Source organism: Cydia pomonella, chromosome 5 (assembly GCF_033807575.1).
Source record: "Cydia pomonella isolate Wapato2018A chromosome 5, ilCydPomo1, whole genome shotgun sequence".
NCBI lineage: Eukaryota > Metazoa > Arthropoda > Insecta > Lepidoptera > Tortricidae > Cydia > Cydia pomonella.
In genome coordinates, this window is record NC_084707.1 from 13,471,232 (window position 1) to 13,492,817 (window position 21,586).

Consider the following 21,586-nt stretch of genomic DNA (forward strand, 5'->3'; position numbering starts at 1 on the left):
CAGAATCATCAACACCTTGATGGAGCCATAACACGAAAAATTGATTGATAGTATTATAAGATAATACAACCATCTGGGATCATACAACAAACATAACAACATAATACATATAAAACTTAAAATCTAAATCTAAAAATAAATAAAACTAATCTTAAAATAAATAATTAAAAACTATCCCCCTGCGGCATGGTGCCGTAGATGCTGGCAGCATTTCCTCGTTGTATCGCAATACTTATTCTCTGTGCGAGGAAGCTGCCAGCTCTACGATCACCGGTAGCGTCTGGTATTTTTTTGGCTAAATCCTTGAATAGTGTAGACGCATTCGGACCCAAGGGTTTCGACGCCAAAAGGTACGAAATTGTATTTGGGGCCGAGACCCTTATATATGATCTTTTTTAATTTTTCGGCCGCAACTGCCGCCGCGCCGGCTTTTGCAGTTGTGCCGTGGAGATGAGACGGGGCTAGGGTGTCTACACATGTGGCGTCCCACTCCAACACCCATCCTATCTTCCACGGAATTAGTGACATTCCGTCCGGTCTCTTACCATCGTCTCTTACAATACCAGCAGGCTCGAGAAGTGCTGGCACGTTCACGCTGGCAAGAGACCGGTGGAGAATATCGTTAACCGCGGCGTGTCTAGAGAAGCGGCCGGCGCTCCTTTGGCAGGAAAGCCCGTGGTGTCCGAGGGCGTCGACATCAGTGCCGCAGGGGCACCTATGTGGAGCTCAGACCCGGACGCCGAGTCGCAGGCAGGTTGCAACGCGCAGAGTGTGCGGTTCCAAAAATGTGCCTGTGTGTACTGAAAGAAAGGCGTGTAGCCAGGCGCCGGATTCCTTCGTACCCGCCGCTAAGAGTCTGGCGCGTGAGGAACCAATGCTGCGACTTAAGAGAGAGTCATAGATAATTTTACAATGGATGTCATCCCAGGTTCCTTTGGGAATTTAGATTTTCCGGAAAATCCTTACCCGGGCAGGCGATGGACCTGGCGTTTTTAGCCTCGGTTAAGCCAGCAATATAATAGTTTGGAGGACAGGCCCTTAGGATTTTGCCTAGGAGAATGCTGAGCTACGAACGGAAGATAAAAACGCCGGGGTAGAAACACTTGAAAGGGTCTTGCAGGCTAAGCGAACTAGAGGTGCCCCCAACGACGGATTTGGTCATTCTTTCAGGTGGTGTACTGGCAAGTTCTAAGAACACTCCATGCTTAATATCAGTCCTCGATCTTCTTTTGTTTTCGATTTATTCAGGATAATGTAAAATAATCAGCGTATCATTGAAAGTGGCATATTTTGTAAACTGTTCAAGTTAGATTAACTAAACAAAATTATATTTGACAATAATAAAATAGGCTACAAAATACACATTTTTAACCCACGTCATGTACTTATACTTCATTCTGTAAAAAAACATTTTATTTTCTTCAGATAGATTTTTTTACTTTTCGCGGAGGTACACCCCCAGAAAAAATATGCATGGATAGCCACTAGTACCCGCTACATACACATATAAAAATATTTGCGTAAATCTTCGTGCGTCATGTCAAAAAAAAAAAGCGGCCAAGAGCGAGTCGGACTCGCCAATGAAGGGTTCCGTACCATTTATGACGTATTAAAAAAAACTATTTACTAGATCTCGTTCAAACCAATTTTCGGTGGAAGTTTGCATGGTAATGTATATCATATATTTTTGTTAGATTTTTCATTCTGTTATTTTAGAAGTTACAGGGGGGGGGGGGGACACACATTTTATCACTTTGGATGTGTCTCTCGCGCAAACTATTCAGTTTAGAAAAAAATGATATTAGAAACCTAAATATCATTTTTGAAGACCTATCCATAGATACCCCCCACGTATGGGTTTGATGATTTTTTTTTAAAATTTTATGACGGTTTGGAAAAAAAAAAAACTACTTACTAGATCTCGTTCATCATATATATTTTTTAGATTTTTCATTCTGTTATTTTAGAAGTTACGGGGGGGGGGGGGGACACACTTTTTACCACTTTGGAAGTGTCTCTCGCGCAAACTATTCAGTTTAGAAAAAAATGATATTAGAAACCTCAATATCATTTTTAAAGACCTATCCATAGATACCCCACACGTATGGGTTTGATGAAAAAATATTTTTTGAGTTTCAGTTCTAAGTATGGGGAACCCCCAATAGTACGGTCGCCAAATCTCAAAAGCCCTCTAGAAACACGATTTAATTGACTCGGCTCGGCCTTACCCACAACCGGTATCAATGTGTTCGGACAGTTCTCCTGATCACCGTACATGCGGTAGTAAAGCGGAAAAATGGTGGAGGGGATAGTAATGACGTCACAAAGATGGCGGCCGGACCTATTATTTTTGGCGGTGTATCTCGAAAACCACTTAACCGATTTCAATCATCGCGGTGTCAAATAATAGCTTATATTATGGAGATTATTTCCTTTTCTACAAACATTTACGTGAAACCTATAGGAAAAAAAATAATCACAAAAAACAGTTTTTTTATAAAATTATTATTTTTTATTTTGTAAAAATCTCCGTAAATATTAGCATTTCGCAAATTTTGTTTAATATAAAACATATTGCTTCATTATCAAGGAATATAATGAGCATTAAAACATACAGATCGAGTAATAAACAATGAAGCTACACTCATTTATTTGCGCATGGGTAACGATAACTGGCTTTTACCGGTCGAAACTGTGGTGACTGTTACGATACGTATTGAATGGAATTTATAGAGTATCGGTTTTAATTACTATTCACAATGCCCATACCTCTCTTTTGGACGTAGTTTAAGGACGTACCCGGGTCCATGACGCATGCTCGCCACACCGCTGCTTAAAATAAGCTGACGCACCGTAAATTGAACTGCGTAAAAATCGCAAAAAATATTACACGGAGATCTTATGGCAGACACCGTACCGGTGACGTAAAAGACGCAACTGTTTTGCGAACAAAAAAGATTCGCGTGAAGCACGTCACTGCGATTCCGTACCGTCACCGTTTTTTAAACAGCGGTGTGGGGAGCATGCGTCAAAAACGGTAAGCATACGACGCGTCACTGCGATTCCGTATCGTGACCGTTTTTTAAGCTGCGGTCTGGTCGCACCTTGTATTGTATTGTATTGTATTGTATTCGGGCGATTTTTCCGCAACTCGACGACTTGCGCCTATTTTGCGTGATATGTTGGGGGTGGGCTAGTCCTGCCAGCCCAGCTCCTCGAGGAATCCTATCAAACCTTTGATGTTGAGTAGGACCTCGGGGAGGTCTCTCGGATATCCGAGATGTTTAGCCCTGTATGGAGTCACTCCGCTGCATTCCAGCACCACGTGAGAGGCTGTTTCTTCTGTCTCCATGCAACCTCGGCACAGGGGACTGTCTGTGACACCTGTTGTGAAAAGATGTTTGTTAAATAGTCCATGACCTGTTATGACACTGGTTACCATACTCAGTCGGACCTTCCCTAGTTGCAGGAGCGCCCTTGTGAGTTTTCCGTTGATGCCAGGCATGGCTTCTTTTGCCTGTCTGCATCCAGTCTGGTTCAGCCAGTGTTCTGTGTGTAGTTTCCCTGTACGTGCCAGCAGCATTGAGCGTACCTTGCTAAATGGTATCGGAAGAATCGGTTCCGGACCAATCGCCCCCGCATTCGATCCTTGCCTGGCAAGCTCGTCCGCAGCATCGTTACCTCGGGATCCACTGTGTCCCTTGATGCATTGTAGGGTGATCTTGTTATTATGACATACCTCCATTAGTCGTTCGTGGCATTCGTGTATAAGTTTGGATGTAACTATATGGCTATTTAGAGCCATTAAGATTGCTCTACTGTCGGAGAGTATGCGGATGGAGGATCCTACTACCTTCCTTGCAGTGATGGCAGCCGCCGCGTTTAAGATGCCCATGCACTCAGCTTGGAATACCGAATTATGGGCTCCTAGCGGAGTGGTGATCGACATGTTCAGGTCTTCTGAGAAGGTTCCAGAGCCCGATCCGCTGTCTGTTTTGGACCCATCAGTGAAGATTCTCAGCTCCCGGGGATTGAGTCCTTCATGATTGTCGTCCTCATATAACTGTATTTTGTACCTTTTATCGAAGATAGCTTGTTTGTGAATCCGGTCCGTGCCTGACCTAAGCACTGGAAATTCGTCATACACCTTTTCCAGGCATTTTGTGTGAAGAGCTCCTGTGATGTTAGACCATATCTTGAGGGTTCGCAACCTTACCGCTGAGAGACTGGCCTCTTGCTGTATGTGTAGGTGCAGCGGTGGAAGGTTTAGCATGACCTCCATGGCTGCAGTCGGGGTAGACCTCGTGCAGCCAGTGGTGGCCGCGCATGCGAGCCTTTGAAGTCTTTGTAGTTTGTCTCGTACGTTGCCTAGGTTTTTTCTTGGCCACCAAACCAGAGCACCGTAACAGAGTAAGGGGCGGATTATCGTCTTATAGAGCCAGAGGGTAATTTTCGGGTTGAGTCCCCACCTCTTACCAATCATCCTTCTGCACTGCCAGAAGACAACTCCCGCCTTGTCTATCCGTTTGTTGATGTGGTTGTTCCAATTGAGTTTATTGTCGAGAGTTAGTCCTAAGTACTTAACTTCATCGGACAGCTGTAGCTCTGTTTGGAAAAGTGTTGGTCTGGTAAAGTTGGTCGCACCTTTATATGGGACAGTCAAAATTTTTTTCGCGATTTCGGAATTGGTCCCATAGTAAAAGTTGTTAAGTATGACCTATAAAGTCGCTGCGCAGAGTATGACTGGTGGTTAAAAGTTCACCCTGTATAAAATTTTTAAGTAAAAAGAAATATGTACCTACCTATGATTAAGACGAAAAAAGAGACTAAACGTCGAAGTAAGGTAACATTATTGTGTCTGGTTTTTATAATTTTAATTATAATTTCAGTAATTAAAACCGATACTCTATAAATTCCATTCAATACGTATCGTAACAGTCACCACAGTTTCGACCGGTAAAAGCCAGTTATCGTTACCCGTGCGCAAATAAATGAGTGTAGCTTCATTGTTTATTACTCGATCTGTATGTTTTAAGGCTCATTATATTCCTTGATAATGAAGCAATATGTTTTATATTAAACAAAATTTGCGAAATGCTAATATTTACGGAGATTTTTACAAAATAAAAAAAAATAATTTTATAAAAAAACTGTTTTTTGTGATTATTTTTTTTCCTATAGGTTTCACGTAAATGTTTGTAGAAAAGGAAATAATCTCCATAATATAAGCTATTATTTGACACCTCGATGATTAAAATCGGTTAAGTGGTTTTCGAGATACACCGCCAAAAAGAATAGGTCCGGCCGCCATCTTTGTGACGTCATTACTATCCCCTCCACCATTTTTCCGCTTTACTACCGCATGTACGGTGATCAGGAGAACTGTCCGAACACATTGATACCGGTTGTGGGTAAGGCCGAGCTGAGTCAATTAAATCTGGCCTCGGAGCGGCTTGGCGACCGTACTACAAAATTTATTGTTTTTTTCTAGTTTTGTGTAAACATCCTAATGCGGTTCATAGAATACATCTACTTACCAAGTTTGAACAGTATAGCTCTTATAGTTTCGGAAAAAAGTGGCGGTGACATAATCGGACAGACAGACGGACATGACGAATCTATAAGGGTTCCGTTTTTTGCCATTTGGCTACGGAACCCTAAAAACGAATAAGTAGTTAGGAGCATATGTAAACAAAGTACTAGTGCAGGGTGTAGATAAGTTAGTATGTAGGTGTGTAACCTTTTCTTATAAGCCTATTTATAATGCATCGACGATGACATGTCAACGTTGGTAACATTTGACACATATTCTAGCTGCATATGTTTTATTTGAATTTTGTGTTAGAAAATGGATAACACTAAGTGTAAGTCTTGTGAAAAAACATTAAAAAATATTGATGGGAAGAAAAAATGCATAAAAACTGGTCAAGAGGCTGATTTATATAGCAAATGCACAAATAAGCTAATTTATATCAATGATATTTTGTGTGGTAAGTGTCGGCTTTTGGTGTATAAACAAAATTATCATCATCGGATAAATTATAATCCGAAGCATCGGAGGTTGCAGACGAAGAGCCAGTCTCGCCAAGTGCTGTGCTGCTACACGTAGACGTTGATGCTACTACTTTATGTTTATACACCCATGCATATTTTTTCTGGAGGTGTACCTCCGCGAAAAGTTAAAAAAATAATCTGAAGAAAAATAAAATGTTTTTTTACACAATGAAGTATAAGTACATGACGTGGGTTAAAAATGTGTATTTTGTAGCCTATTTTATTATTGTCAAATATAATTTTGTTTAATTAATCTAACTTGAACAGTTTACAAAATATGCCACTTTCAGCGATACGCTGATTATTTTACATTATCCTGAATAAATCAAAAACAAAAGAAGATCGAGGACTGATATTAAGCATAGAGTGTTCTCAGGACTTGCCAGTACACCACCTGAAAGAATGACCAAATCCATCGTTGGGGGCACCTCTAGTTCGCTTAGCCTGCTAGACCCTTTTGCGGATCCCTAACCCACCGTGGCGAATGGGCAGGGATGCCTGGGTCCAGGACTCTTCGCTAAGCTGTAAGATTAAATAGGATTCCAAATTAGTTTTGATAATGTCGTCCAAAGGTGTTAATAAATTTTGAAATTTGAAAAAAGAGCAGCAGCGAAGGACAGTCGAGGAAATTGATTCTTTAGCAGTTAACGTGTCACGTTACAATGGACAGCTCTTACCATAAGTATGTACAGCCAAATTGACTTGAACCGCAAGTTGCTAAAGAATCAATTTCCGCGACCGTACATACATTAATTTTGGTACAAAGAGGCAGAATTTAATAATTGATAAAGCGAAATGTGGACTAATTTCAAGAAGACGACTTTCGTAATTTTGAAATTCGGAAGTAGTGTCGGAAATGAAATTTCAATAAGATTCTTCAAAGATAGGGGACCCAAGGAGGCAAAGAGAGCTTTTGTCTATTATTTTAATGTTTGGTGTATGAAAATTAAAATTTTTGCCTTACGTCCAGTTGAATTAAAGAGACATTATGGATAAAAAGTTCACAACAGTTTTTTAATTGTCAATTAAATGTGACGTATAGATTGAAATTCAAAACAAAGAGAAATATATTTACATAATTGTTACTATCTACTAATCGTTTTTAAAATGGACAAAGCCGTATGAATCGATGAGGTATATACTTCTCCAAAGTATACCAAATACTGTTTCGTCCCTTACCTACTGCAAAAATAGCAAAAATGATTCGTCGAAGATACCGGTACAAATATTTAATTACATTACATTCGTTAGTGTTTATCCGTCGATCCGTCGTATCTATATGTATATTCGTGTATCAGTATCCGTTATAATATCCAAATCGTCGTAGAAATCTGATATTTTATCAAAATTGTTTTAAAATATTGAAAATTACAGACGTCAGATTCCGTACCCAAAGGGTAAAACGGGACCCTATTACTAAGACTCCGCTGTCCGTCCGTCCGTCTGTCCGTATGAACCGTGATAGATAGACAGTTGAAATTTTGACAAATGATGTATTTCTGTGCCCGCAATAACAACAAATACTAAAAAGTACGGAACCCTTGGTGGGCGAGTCCGACTCGCACTTGTCCGGTTTTTTTTTTCTATCGAGATAAGACCTAGCTTCTAGCGTAGAACTGGAATTACGCCATTTTAGAATAAGTACACATACAAAAAAATACATAAATACAACTCCTAGTGAAAAAAATAAACTATTAGCATATTCCTCGTCTCAATTAAAATGTAGAGAACCGATAAAATTATAGGGTCAGAAAATCGATATGTTGTCAATTCATTCAAGTAAATTCACTTTGATATTTTATTCGCATTCTGAAGTTGGCAACTCCTATAATTAATTGGACGCACCTATCCTATTATGTTATTTTGGATGGTTTATTTATATAGATTTATTTTTAATCTCGATTTACTTTTCTTTCCCCGTATAAACGAGAATAATATTGCTTTTCTATCTATAATAACATAACTTACCTAAAACAGGACAATATTGGTTTTGATTATTTTGAGTTTGATCATAATGAAGAACTTATTTTTGCTACCATAAGGTGAACATTTTCGAGCACATTTGAGAAAATTTATTTTATTTGAACAATTAACCATTACGGTGGGTGGGGGTGTTGATAGTGGTTATTGCTAATTGCTGCAGATCCTTTCAAAGGTATACGATCCAAGTCATTCCAAAAGATACCTACACAATCGCATTCATTGAACAGACATGGAGTACTACAACGCACACCCGAACTATAACATATCAACGGGTACATATTTGACGACATTCAATTTATTAGAAAATCTAAAATGAAAGTGTAATCGGAAACAGCGTCAAACCCGTCACAACAATAATAGTTGTACAATGGAATGCATCGTCGCCGCGCCGATGCCCGATGCTGAGATTGCCGTGTGTTTATCTGTTGAGCTATTCGTATACACCACAGTTCCCTGGGACAACGAGGACTTACAACTCCAATATTGCTAACGTCACAATATTTGCCTTTAACAGCTCGGAATTTTTATATTGAAATGAATAAAATATGTGGCGTTTATTCATTTGAAATATTCATATTCAAGTAAATATTTTAGATTTTGATTATGAAGGTTTTGATGCTACTTTAATTTATTATACCCTCAGGTGCGTATTTGATTGTGTAAACGTTAAAAAGCATCAAGTTCCGCAAACGCTCTGACTGTAACGTAAGATAACAGATAATTTGAAATCAAAGACGTTATTCCATTAATCAGGATCAGCGGTGGCAGCATGGTTGCATTTTTATCATTTGTCACTATGCCTGTCACATTCGCACTTACATACCTGTTAGAACGTGACAGGCATGGTGACAGGCGATAAAAATGCGACCGTGTTTAGCTCGCAGCAAGGGTTTATAACCTATGATAAAATGTCTGAGGTCCGCCGCTGAGCTTCGCCGTGTATCTTCTTTGTATAAATCAACATATATATATATGTACTTCAAATCTTGTAACTTAAATTTGAACCACTTCCTGGTGTCTGTTTGAGCTGAAATTTGGTATACTCGTACTTCCGTATTTCCGATGACAATGCAATACTATGCTAACATGTAGCTGATCTGATGATGCAGTCGGAAGGTAGCCAAATGAACTCTTCGTTAGGAAAACGTCAACACATTGAGTTTAGGCTCATTTGAAAGGTCTCCAGAAGTACTTGATAGACACACAAAAAAGAGAAAGCGCAGTCGGCAATAAAAGTGTGTGTCGAAAATATTTTTGACGGTAACTTGTATTCCTTACAAGTTAGTGTCTCGACTACTATAAGCTAATTATCACGAATTGGATTTTGATATTAGTCATTTCTGTGTTATTTCGAATTTTTCCTGGAAAAATTCGAAGTTGCCACCTAGAGTAAATAATCATTATTTTCAAAAAAATTACATCTATAAAACCATAGTCATCGAGTTATAAAGTGGTGCGTCCAGTTGTCAGACATTGGCCTATTGCAACAAACCGTCTGTAATCAGTATAACATTTTTTTTGTTTGGGAAATTTCATAGCCCTTTGCTGAGTTAAATTAATCAGTTGGTCGATTATGGTTGGTCAAACTGCGTCTTAATTCAATGCCAACAAAAGTTACACGCACATCGCACAGCACTCGCACCAACGCAATTATTATGACGCGGTTATTATAACCTAACTAAGTACCAGAAACTTATTGATTGCGAACTGATGCTCACAGTCGACGGGGACAGGCCACCCGGTCCCCAACCAATATATTACGCCATTTAAGATTCTCATTAGTTGTTTCATTTGATTAGATTACTTATGCTCCCGCGGGATTGCATCTCATCATATCTTGTCAACACATATTAGAAGAGTTCTATTAAAACTCGTCAGAGCGTAAGATCGTTTGACTCTAATTTGTGTGATCTAATATTTCAAATATTATTATGTTTATGATTGAAGATGGGGGCTCATTTATATTCTCGTTCTCACCTTACACGTTAAAATTTATATCTAATGGTTACTTATACGATGTAAATAAGCCATTTTTAGGGGTCCGTACTCACCTAGGAACCCTTATAGTTTCGTCATGTCCGTCTGTCTGTCCATCCGAGGCTTTGCTCCTTGATCGTTAGGGCTAGAAATTTGCATTTTGGCATTTATTATATAAATTAATAAGTTTGACAAAGTCGTAGAATAAAATGCAAAAAAAACAATTTTAGGTTACTTCTTCTACGCGTAAACTGTCAATACAACATTAACAGCGACATATAGTCTCATGAAAAACACATAGCAACATTTATACATGCAACTGCTGTGGTGTGAGGTGTCGTTGAATAGCTTAGGTTAGAGAACGAATAGGGGTCTTCAACAATAATTGTGTCGAAGTCTAGTCAAAGGTCCCACTTAGTCGGTTACCATAAGAACGCGATTTGTTTGTATCTTTATACGAATAACCTGTCAAAGCGTCCTCATGGCAAGCGACAAAGTGGCACTTTTCCTTGCAAACGACACATTTTTTGATTAAGTGAATATTTACGGAAATCCCCCTCGTATGAAAAAAACAGTGACCATAGATAGAGCTCAATAAAGCTCACATTTAATTAAAACTATAGCAAACATAATTAGTTAAGCCGTTTTTGAGTTATCGCAAAAAGTCTTCCCTTCATAGTAAAAAGACGTATCGCTGTGAAGGAACTCCCTCTTATGTAGGTACATCATACTTGCTAATAGCACCAGTTTAAGTTATATTGTGACTGACGGGTAACTACGGGTACCAACACTGAGCGTGGTCTGACATGCTCTTTGCCGGTTTTTCATATAGCCTGAAACTGCAATAAAAGATCTCTTCTTGTATGGGGGCTCATTTGGTTATTATTTTTATAAAATTTTCGGTCTGTCTACTCGCATTCGGTTCATTCGATTGACCGCTGATGGACAGCGCAGGCTTAGTATAGCGTTCCATATAAAGTAAGAGATCAAGCAGCTATTAACTACATTTGTTACTGTTCTAAGTTATATGAGTGTTAATGGATATGCAGTTTTTTTTTTAACCCTGTTAAAGTTGGCACTCATGTAATGACTATGACTTACTTTTCGAATGGTGCCAGTCTTGTCGTTTCTGAACGTTCGCGAGACTGCTTAATTTCGGATGTAGTCAAGGTTGACTGACTGTCGTTGCCTCATAATGTCATGATGGAGCTGGTATTATCAATAAAAAAATTCCTTCGCTTTTCAATAGATTAGTTTGTTTAGAGACACAGTACAAACACATTTACCCCATTTGTTGATTCGCTGCCCGTTTGAAATGCTGAACCGTTTTTTATAACCTGGGGATTTTTTTTGTATTTCTGAAAATAGTTTCTAAGATAGCCTTTTCTTAGAAATACTTAAACTCCGTCGGAGGTAAGGGGTAAGATGACGGTGAGGCTTGGTGAAAAGGATCTTAATGTTAGTTTTTTCGTTTATAAAGGTGTCAAAACTGTCAAAATATTGTTTGTACCTTTCTAAGCATGCTATTCGTAAATAATGAGGTTTATCTACGTCAAAGGACGGAAGTTGCGGACATAGCTTGGTGAATTAGCACGCCGAAGTGGTAATGGGCTGTTCAGTTGTTCACGTCTGTCGTTACACTGATAACAACCAATGGATGATTGATAATATTGATATGACGTATATTCTGTGAAAATTTCAGCTAGTCATAAATACTGATCAGAAGCTACAGCTACAAAGAAGCATACATATTGTAAGCGTGCTTTGGTGTGGTCCGTAACTCGCTAGGGGCATTTCACGCCAAGCAAACAAAATGTCACGTCAACGTCATAGATTGTTAATTTTTTTTTTAAGTCAGACTTTCTCGGATAAGAAAAAATAAAGCAAGATAATATTGGAGCGCAATGCATATAATTTTGGTTAAAAGTAAAATATCTTCTTTTGCCAGCGTTACAAAGAATTCAATCAGAGAACAGTTACACAAACTTGTCCTATCGAGGCATTCGGGATTTGGAACCCCCTATCCCATCATCAATCTTTTGAATCTAAATTTGTGCACATGTAAATGGTTAAATATAATAAACTTAATAAATGACTTAGATTTCAAATTTTCTTTTTAAAGTGAAACAATAAATAAATAAAAAGTGAGATTGACTTTGTAACATTTTTAATAGTTTTATTTATTGATTAAAAGTTATTTATTATTATAAACCAAGATCCCAGAGCCGCCAGACCTTACTTATTTTCTCATGAATAAAATGGATAATGTATGGTTAGTAAGTACTTTTAATGCCTGTTGAAAAATACTCTTTATTTCTCGTAATACGCAAATATCTTGAAAAATATGTCATTTAATTAACTTTCATATCCTTATACCATACCGGATCCGGTCCGCCTGGATCCAGCCGGATTATGGCCAAAAATCGGCCGGATCGAAAATCAGTCCGGTTTGCAATTCCTATATCCTGCTGCTCTGCGATCTATATAACACAGCTTTGGTAAACAAGTGACGAATTCGGCAGTATCCATTGGTTGCATAAAAAAATTAATTCAAACATGCAATTCTTATCAACATCATATACTATTGGTGTGTAAGATACACAAATCATACAATAACGCCTATTTTATTTACTGTTGTTTAGATAAAACCTATCAAAGTGTTGATGGAGTCTTTATTCGGGCTCGAGTCTTTTTGAGTTTGGCTTAAAAAAAGACTAATAAATGACTCGACTTGAAACTTAAGACTGAAGATTTTTAAGCACTGACCCTTATAAAAGTAAAAACGAATTGAGTTGTTTAAGTGTAGACTCAAAACACTTAAGTTTCTACTATCAACACTACTTAAAATACCCTACACTCGTAAAATTGAGAGTTAACAGAAATTATGATTACAATTATTATTATTTCAGAAAGGTACTTTACAAAAACTTTCATGAATATAATGTAATGTATATGAAATGAATGTTGTAGATACATGGTTCTGTTAGGCAACCCCTCTTTTCAGTTTCGTCTCTATTAAACTCTACTAACCAAACAACAATAATTTAGATTTCTTCTTTAGTTTTTGATATTCCCTCACTGCCCCAAATAAGACATGACATTCTGTATAACAATATTAACAATGCAATGCAAGTGCCTTTAATTTATGGAACCACAGAAAAGTCAAGGTGCCAGCCAACCAATAACATCATTGTCTACGGTCAGTTAGTTTCGTATAATGTAAGTAAACAAATACCGAGGAAACAGTGACACTTTTAGTCGGAATTCGAATGTAGGTCACGCGTAGTCATCATTGGCCGTAAAGGAAAAACCCAACCGCTGCTGGATTTGACTTCTGCGCTTGCTGTGCATAATGATCAGTTACGCAATTTCTTCCTCAATTTTTTTTTGAAAGTATACAGAAATTATCATTTGGACCTGCATTTCTTCTTCTTAATCGAAAACAAATGCTAAAATTAGCCAACCCATCAGTCTTTCAACCTCATTAATTGATATGAGGTCTGACGTGTAGTACATACATTAATAAATAATGTATCTCCGTTTTGAGACTTTGAGACGTTATCAGGTATCAGGGTGCACAGTAATGTTTGCGCCGATACCTATAATAGCCTGTGCTGTATGATTCGGTATGATTAACTCATTTGAGCGTAATGGTGAGTGGTTACGAAGACACCGGCGAAGCGGAATTAGAATGAAGTGCGCGGCGCGACTCGCCGCGGCCGTGTGCCACGTCATTGCCGTGACCCACTGACACAGATCCGCGGGGCCGCCTGCACCGATATCTGCACGCGCCGCCACCTCTTCCTCTCGCTCCTACCCGACCACAATATCGCTTGCACTCTTTTTAACATGCATATTTTTGATGCATTTCTATTTTGTAATGCGTACCATTGCCACTTACGTCATGCGAGTTTTACTATCATTAAACGAGTCTAGTTGCTTTTATACTGAACTTGTTTCATACGCGGCTTATAAACAGATGTGCACATGCGTACCTCACCTAGACCTTAACATAATTTCACCATCCGTGTCAACTGATGCTCTACATACAGTTACATATACATTAATGTTGCTTTGATGATAACTTAACGTAGGTATCTATATTGATATATTTTTATGCGAATACTTAATTAAAAGTTTTTTAAACATTCACTGTATTTGTTTGAAATAATTAAATTGAATAGTGCAATAATGGCCTTGTTATCTAAATAGTGCACTTGACACGAATAAGTACTGTTCCATTTCACTTTCATGTGTGCGTCACGCTGATTGGTGTACGTATGTATAGGTACGCAGATAGGTAATGCACGCACATACCAGTGTCACGTGTACCAACGTGTCAAGTACGATTACATGCTATATTAAATAATTACAGATATAAAACTCCTTAAAAAAACTACTTGCAGTTTTTTTTCTTATAATCTTAAGGTATCTAATAAGAAAAAAAAAACAGCAATTTTGAAATACGAAATTACATACATATATGTATATAATATATGTACGCGGGAAAAAAGTTTCTCGTAATCAGTTTCCTCTCATAATCTGTATTTATTTCGCAACAAATAGTTTAGCTAAATGGCTAATAAAAAACATCTACCTGTGTCTAGCCATTCGTTTTAATTCGTGCATGATCGGTTTTATTCGTCAAGTTTATGAATGTGTCGTCACGGCGAGCGAGATCGCTACAGAGCTTCATAAGATAAAGGCAACGGGTGTGACCGTAGCAGCGCTATCAGGTCCAGTCCCGACTTCGCCTCCCGCGACCGTCGCCGTCAGCCGCCGTTCTGCGTCGCGTCGTGTTGATATTATGTGAAGTGGCGAACGAAAAGGATGTATGTATACGTACGTCTCGTCTTTCAGTTGACTTTCATCGTCGTTTTGTAGTGAACGTTTCGCACGGATATTGATAGGAAATTGCAATATCGCTACGTAATATATTTACTACAATCGGCAATCCTGAAAAAGACGTTCAGTTACGTGAAGCTTTAGGATTATTTTGAACATTGGATTACAAGTGCTCTAGATAATTCTCTGAACAAAAAATAGCGTTTGGAAAAAGCGTGGCGCAATGCAGTGTATGTTTGGATGCGAATTCAAACAGTGTTGTGCGAATTTAAAACTGAGAGACCGCAGTCTAGTGAATCGTACTAAAAAGTTGTGGTGTTTGCTGTAGCCATGCTGCCAATGGTGCATACAGAGCCGGTGCTTTTCGATTTTGGGGGTCCCAGCATAGACGGAGCCGCAACTCCGTCACCCTCGGTGCCGTCTTCGCTCACGCCGCACTCGGATGTTGACGAACTTGTAGACATTTTCTTTGACGTCGATGTGGCCGTCAACACTTTTTCAAGGTAAATTATTGCATTCACGAAATGATAACGATTTTTAGGACAGCAAACACGTCTCGCGCCCTTGACCCTGACCATTTCTATCGTCGTCAATACTAGATATAGCTAGTGAAACGCTCTCCTCGGCGAACGCTACATTTTATCGAGTGTTCATGAAGAAAACATGTTGATTTTTGCTGCGCATTTCGCCAGCGTTCAATTTTCGAAAAATAAAATGAGTGCATAGCATTTACAGAAACACGTAAACGAACGTCAATTGATTACATGGTCGCCAAACGATTTCGCAAAGGTTTCGAAGTCGCTCATATTACGCCCAGTGTGCGAAGAAAGTCAACAAGTGGTAGCTTCATGAAATCGAGCGTGTCAGTGTAATGATTGGATCACATCACGTCATGCCTGCTTGAACATTAGAAGTCGTATCAGATAGTCGACTTGATACTTCGGATCTCGTGTTAAAAAACTAGTTTATTTCTTCACCTGGGAGTCGTAGTACCTATATTCTGACAATTACCTGTGATCTTTCCTCGTTTGACTTGTGAGTTGGTGGTGATCCGCGCTCAACTGAATAACTCGAGGAAAACGATTATGAAATTTGCTGTAAGCCGTAGCCTGAGAAATCGTTTCAGGTGTGACGAGGAGTGCGCAGTGAAAGTGTCTCAGCATTGCGAGTGGTCCATTCACTACGATAGCAACAGCGGCTTATGACTATTTTTCATAATAGCCGAACAATTAGTAAATTTAAAAATGGCTGCTGCTACAAACCAAATTTTCAGTGTACTTGTTTGTGGATGTGATTACTGTTTTAGTAATACTAGATTTCAGTTTTCTAGTACATACTGAGGAACGGGCTGAGTCGGACAGCCGAGCGGATATAGCGAAACTATAATTCACAGTTGAAGACTAAGGTGTCTTAAAAGCGCACAGCGGAACGGTAGACCGACGACATGGTCAATATCGCTAAAATAGGGCTAAAGATAAAAATAGTTATTTGTTTCACACGATGTCAAAATTTGTTTAACCCTCGTACCTTGAAACCCTCGCAACGCTCAAGATTCACTTTTCGAATCACTAACTACGTTCGCGGTTCAATTTTGGAATCGTTCGCTTGCTCTGGTATCTATATTAGCACGAGCGATTAAACAACAACTTTGCCCCCTTGTAAAACAATTAACTATTTTTATCTTTAGCACTGCTTAGATTGCATAAATTATCTCCATTATTTGTATATTAGTCAACATATTATTACAGTAATTTTACCGTTTATAACACAATAATGCAATTAAATTGAATTTACCTCCAGGCATGCATACAGATTAACAGTGAGCGCAAACGATAACCAAAACGGCACAAATAGACATAAAGATTGTAGGTCACGACGGTGACCTGCAGATAAGGTAACATTGACTAAAATTACTTAGGTACCAAATGCATTTATGCGCTACTGTTTGGCTTTATGACAGAGTTGTTTTTAGTCTTGCAATTCTTCGATTGCAAATAATTGTGTGTAATCTATCAGTTACCCATAAGCAGTGCCAATAACAAGTTCTATTTGTATTTTTGTGTAAATAATTATCCCTCGGTATCGGTAAATAAAGAGGCTCAGGACCGCTTCGTCCACAATCCTATTTCGCCGCCTTCTTAACTTGTCTGTATTGTCATATGGTCCACTGTTTTAATTCGTCAACATTTCAATATGGTTCACAGTGCTGGCATTGGTGGAGGTAAAAATAATTTTCAACAAAAAAATTCAGTTGGAAAAAGGAATGCAAAAGTAAATGAAAAGTGCCTTTTTGCCTTATTTATAGACGACAGTCAGGATAATGGATGGTACAATGTTGACGACCTGGCACTGTGGTCAAAATGGGAATGTAGAAGATCTGGGACTGTAGTTAACATAGTAATGTGGACGAGTTGAGTCATTCACCAGATTTGTGCCTGCGTCTAAACTCCGTCAAACCATACTAAACGTATGAAAAGTTTGACGGAGTTGAGTCTAACCGCCGTTAAATTATTCGAGAATGACCTAGTTAGGAAGGTGACGATTTAGAAATTGTAAACGATTTAAAAAATGATAAAATAGGGTTGTAGACGAAGTAGTCCTGAGCCAATAAAACACGGAAAACTTCGCTGTAAGTAACCACATATATACAGGCACGGGAGAAGCACACAATATTTACAAAGAAAAGCTATTTACACATATAAATTACAAAAGATATGGAAACGAAACATTTGTTGCTCATTGACGAGAAAAATACTTGTGACATATAAACAAAAGACGCGCGTTGGCAGCGGCATCCGTACCGGCCAGACTGCCAGCACGCAATTGCAGCACAAAGGTTGGCAGTTCCGCCGCCTACAGTTACCTACCTGATCACTCCGAAATGTCATTGCGTTGCGATGCGAAAGAGGTAGGTTCTAAGGAAAGCCTCATTATTGTACCTGTTATAGTTTCACTACATAGTTAGAACCCATCTCATTACTCTCTTTTTCTCTTGACGTATGGAATCTTAAAGAGCGGACGTAGCTTTCATCGGCCTTCCCCTTTATTTCAGCGCATGTCAACAACAGCTTTACGCTTGTAGCTGTATAAAATAGAGCCCTGTGGTCTCTACCGCTACCCTACCCTTGTCGGCCTTACTTAACATTCTGAAACTTGTTTCGTCTATCTCGCACGATATCCGTCGCCATTTCGTACCATGTGACCTATCCACCTCAACTTGAGTTATGTTTTCTGTTGGTGACGTCAGTTAGTTTTGTCATCAGCGCATGACATTGCACACATGATTCGGATTTTCAAAGAAATACTGACAAAGAACTAATCCATAAATTTCTCTAAATCGTCGTGGTACTTTTTGAATGTACCCAAATGCTTGTTTTATTGAAGAAAATACAAACACATGTATTTGTATAAGAGTCCCCTAATCAACCAGTTCAGGTTGACGCAGTTGAGGTAACCAACAGTTAAAAAAGCGGCCAAGTGCGAGTCGGACTCTGCCATGAAGGGTTCCGTACCATTTATGACGTATTAAAAAAAAAAACTACTTACTAGATCTCGTTCAAACCAATTTTCGGTGGAAGTTTGCATGGTAATGTATATCATATATTTTTTTTAGTTTTATCATTCTGTTATTTTAGAAGTTACAGGGGGGGGGGGGGGGCACACATTTTACCACTTTGGAAGTATCTCTCGCACAAATAATTCAGTTAAGAAAAAAATTATATTAGAAACCTCAATATCATTTTTGAACACCTATCCATAGATATCCCACACGTATGGGTTTGATGAAAAAATATATATTTTTTTTTAATTTTATGACGTATTAAAAAATAAACTACTCACTAGATCTCGTGCAATCCAAATTTCGGTGGAAGTTTGCATGGTAATGTACATCATATTTTTATTTAGGTTTAACATTCTCTTATTTTAGAAGTTACAGGGGGGGGGGGAGACACACATTTTACCACTTTTGAAGTGTTTCTTGCGCAAACTATTCAGTATAGAAAAAAGTGATATTAGAAACCTCAATATCATTTTTGAAGACCCATTCATAGATACCCCACACGTATGGGTTTGATGAAAAAACAATTTTGAGTTTCAATTCTAAGTATGGGGAACCCCCAAAATTTATTGTTTTTTTTTTTTCTATTTTTGTGTGAAAATCATAATGCGGTTCATAGAATACATCTACTCGTACTTACCAAGTTTGAACAATATAGTTCTTATAGTTTCGGAAAAAAGTGGCAGTGACATAAACGGACAGACAGACGGACATGACGAATCTATAAGGGTTCCGTTTTTTACCATTTGGCTATGGAACCCTAAAAAGGTAAACTCTTAAATTGAATTGATCCCCCTCTCACCAGGAGACAGGTCGCAGGACAAGAAAATATTAGCAAATTATTTGCTTTTGTATTCTAAAGTATTATTTCCATTGAAGACCGCTGCATACGTAATAAAATGTTTCACTAGCAGGCGAAAGGTTTAGGACTTGGCTCCAAAAAAAACGCCTTTTCAGCAGACGGAGAATCTTTTACCTTATAAACACAAGTCTTAATCTGCGTATCTGTTGACTCGAGCACTCCTAAACTCAGTTCATACAGTTTTTTTGGTTATGTTTAAATTATGAATGTAATTATTTAACTATGATCATTTGATCAAGTTCTTACACTAGATCAGGTTATGCGATGTAGTGATTTGTACTTGAACTGAAAAATTCTTAACTTACTTAACAAACACAGCGAAGAGGGGAAATCGCCAAACGTGTACTATGCGTCGTTGAAGAGTTCCATTCTGATCATCATCAGCAGTTCCACTTCATCAAATGTTACTTTTTTAAATGCTTGATTTGTTACAGAAAGTACAAAAATCACTTTATGTATGCCTTTCACATTTGAAGAGTTCCCTCGATTCCTCATGGATCCCATCATCAGAACTGAGTTTTGACAAAAACGGGACCAAGCTGTATATAATATTATATAAATTCAAACAAAAAATAATAATTTTCAAAATCGGTTCAGAAATGACGGACTTATGGAGTAACAAACAAAAAAAAAACATACAACCGAATTGATAACCTCCTCTTTTGAAATCTTGAAGTCGGTTAAAAAGTTGCCCTGATTTTTTGTGCCATTTGCCAGCTGAGAGTAGAAGATACGCTTAGCCACTGTCGTTTGGACGAGATTCTTACACTAGATCAGGTTATGCGATGTAGTGATTTGTACTTGAACTGAAAAATTCTTAACCTTGATGGGCATGTCAAGTTCAGCACAAATGGGTGGATAAGTCATATTCCTTATCCAACCTTTAACCAAGAGGGGAAACTATTAAGAATATTATGGTCTACATGAAAGCGTAATAATGTCAGTATCCATCTTTTTCAATGAGGTGTTAAAAAGCGATTTCTTTAACGTGTTTAACGCCACCCGTTTTTATTATAAGACTTTATAAAAGCGAGAGGGCTTGACTGCTTGGAGTTCGCAAGACGTGTCCGGTCTTTAACTCTTTCTAACATTGATGGAGTAATACTAACCAGTGTCAATGTCTCAGCAAATCACGTAAGCGACTTAGTAAGGCAGATGGTATCAGGTCACGAGCACTTGGTGTCTTGTTGTATGAGCCTGGAGTTCGCTCGGCCGCCTAATACAGATTTAACGTAGACGAGACACTAGCTTTTCCGAAAGCGAATACCGTCTAACCTTCTAGCCATAGTTGTGCTCAATACTCTCAATTCACTGCTATTTTACGCTTGTCGCACTACGCCAGGTTTCGGCAAACTTTTGAGGAGAATCGCCAACTGCAGAACTCGTCAATTTTACGAATACCAAAGAGCTAAGTTCTTAAAGTGTTATTTTTGTGGGTGTCTTGAAGAGCCGCAATTGCAAGTTCAAAGAGCCGCATGCGAATCGCGAGATCACGGTTTGCCGACCCCTGCGCTACGTCGTAGCCGATTCTCGGCTTTTCCGGTATGTAATAAATATGCATCGTAGAGGCGTAACAGTAACGACAACGTGTCGTGATAAGCGCTGAATTGGTAATAATGAAGTCTTACTTCCTAGGAAGTGCAACGACAAAGAGCAGCTAATTATTATTTAGCAGCATTATTGTTGCTTATTTGAATAGAAGGATATCTAATCTTAACCTAATCACTTACTTTTACCTGACACAATCTACTCGTATATCTCAGATGTTTGTTAAATCAACATGTGATAAAATAAAATGACAATAAAGGGGCGTACCACCACAGAATAATAATATACTATAAACAGTATTCTCACTGCCTAACAAATTCTTATGTTAGTCGATGTCCCTACGCCAACACATAACGCTTATGACGCGTTCCCTTTCTCGCTCACTAGACTGTGCCGTTAATAACTGCTCGGAGTAGTCGTGAGTAGGGCATGCAATCTCAGTATTGGGGAAGGTTTTACATTTCCCGGGAATATGTCCGAATCAGTATTGGGAATTCCCTGGAAATCGGGAAAATTCGATTTTTTTTTCTTCCTCGCGTTGTCCCGGCATTTTGCCACGGCTCAAGGGAGCCTGGGGTCCGCTTGACAACTAATCCCAAGATTTGGCGTAGGCACTAGTTTTTACGAAAGCGACTGCCATCTGACCTCCCAACCCAGAGGGTAAACTAGGCCTTGTTGGGATTAGTCCGGTTTCCTCACGATGTTTTCCTTCACCGAGCAAGATGAGAAGAGCAGATGGAACAGAGCTTTGCGTTTAG

At 38.7% G+C, this 21,586-nt stretch overlaps 1 protein-coding gene across 7 annotated transcripts in view; it reads left to right on the forward strand.

Annotated features, from left to right (window-relative positions):
• The window catches only part of LOC133517762 (uncharacterized), a 99,994-nt gene that overhangs the window by 23,552 nt on the left and 54,856 nt on the right, over window positions 1-21,586 (forward strand). For 2 of the 7 annotated variants that reach the window (XM_061851169.1, XM_061851170.1), the window contains exon 1: window positions 14,808-15,362. The exons of 3 other annotated variants lie outside the window; for them this stretch is intronic. In XM_061851169.1, the coding sequence (XP_061707153.1) occupies window positions 15,190-15,362 (173 nt within the window). In that variant the 5' untranslated portion in view covers window positions 14,808-15,189. Of the gene's footprint in view, window positions 1-14,804; window positions 15,363-21,586 lie in introns of those variants that run through there. 2 more of the 7 variants (XM_061851166.1, XM_061851165.1) reach the window with 2 other exon arrangements.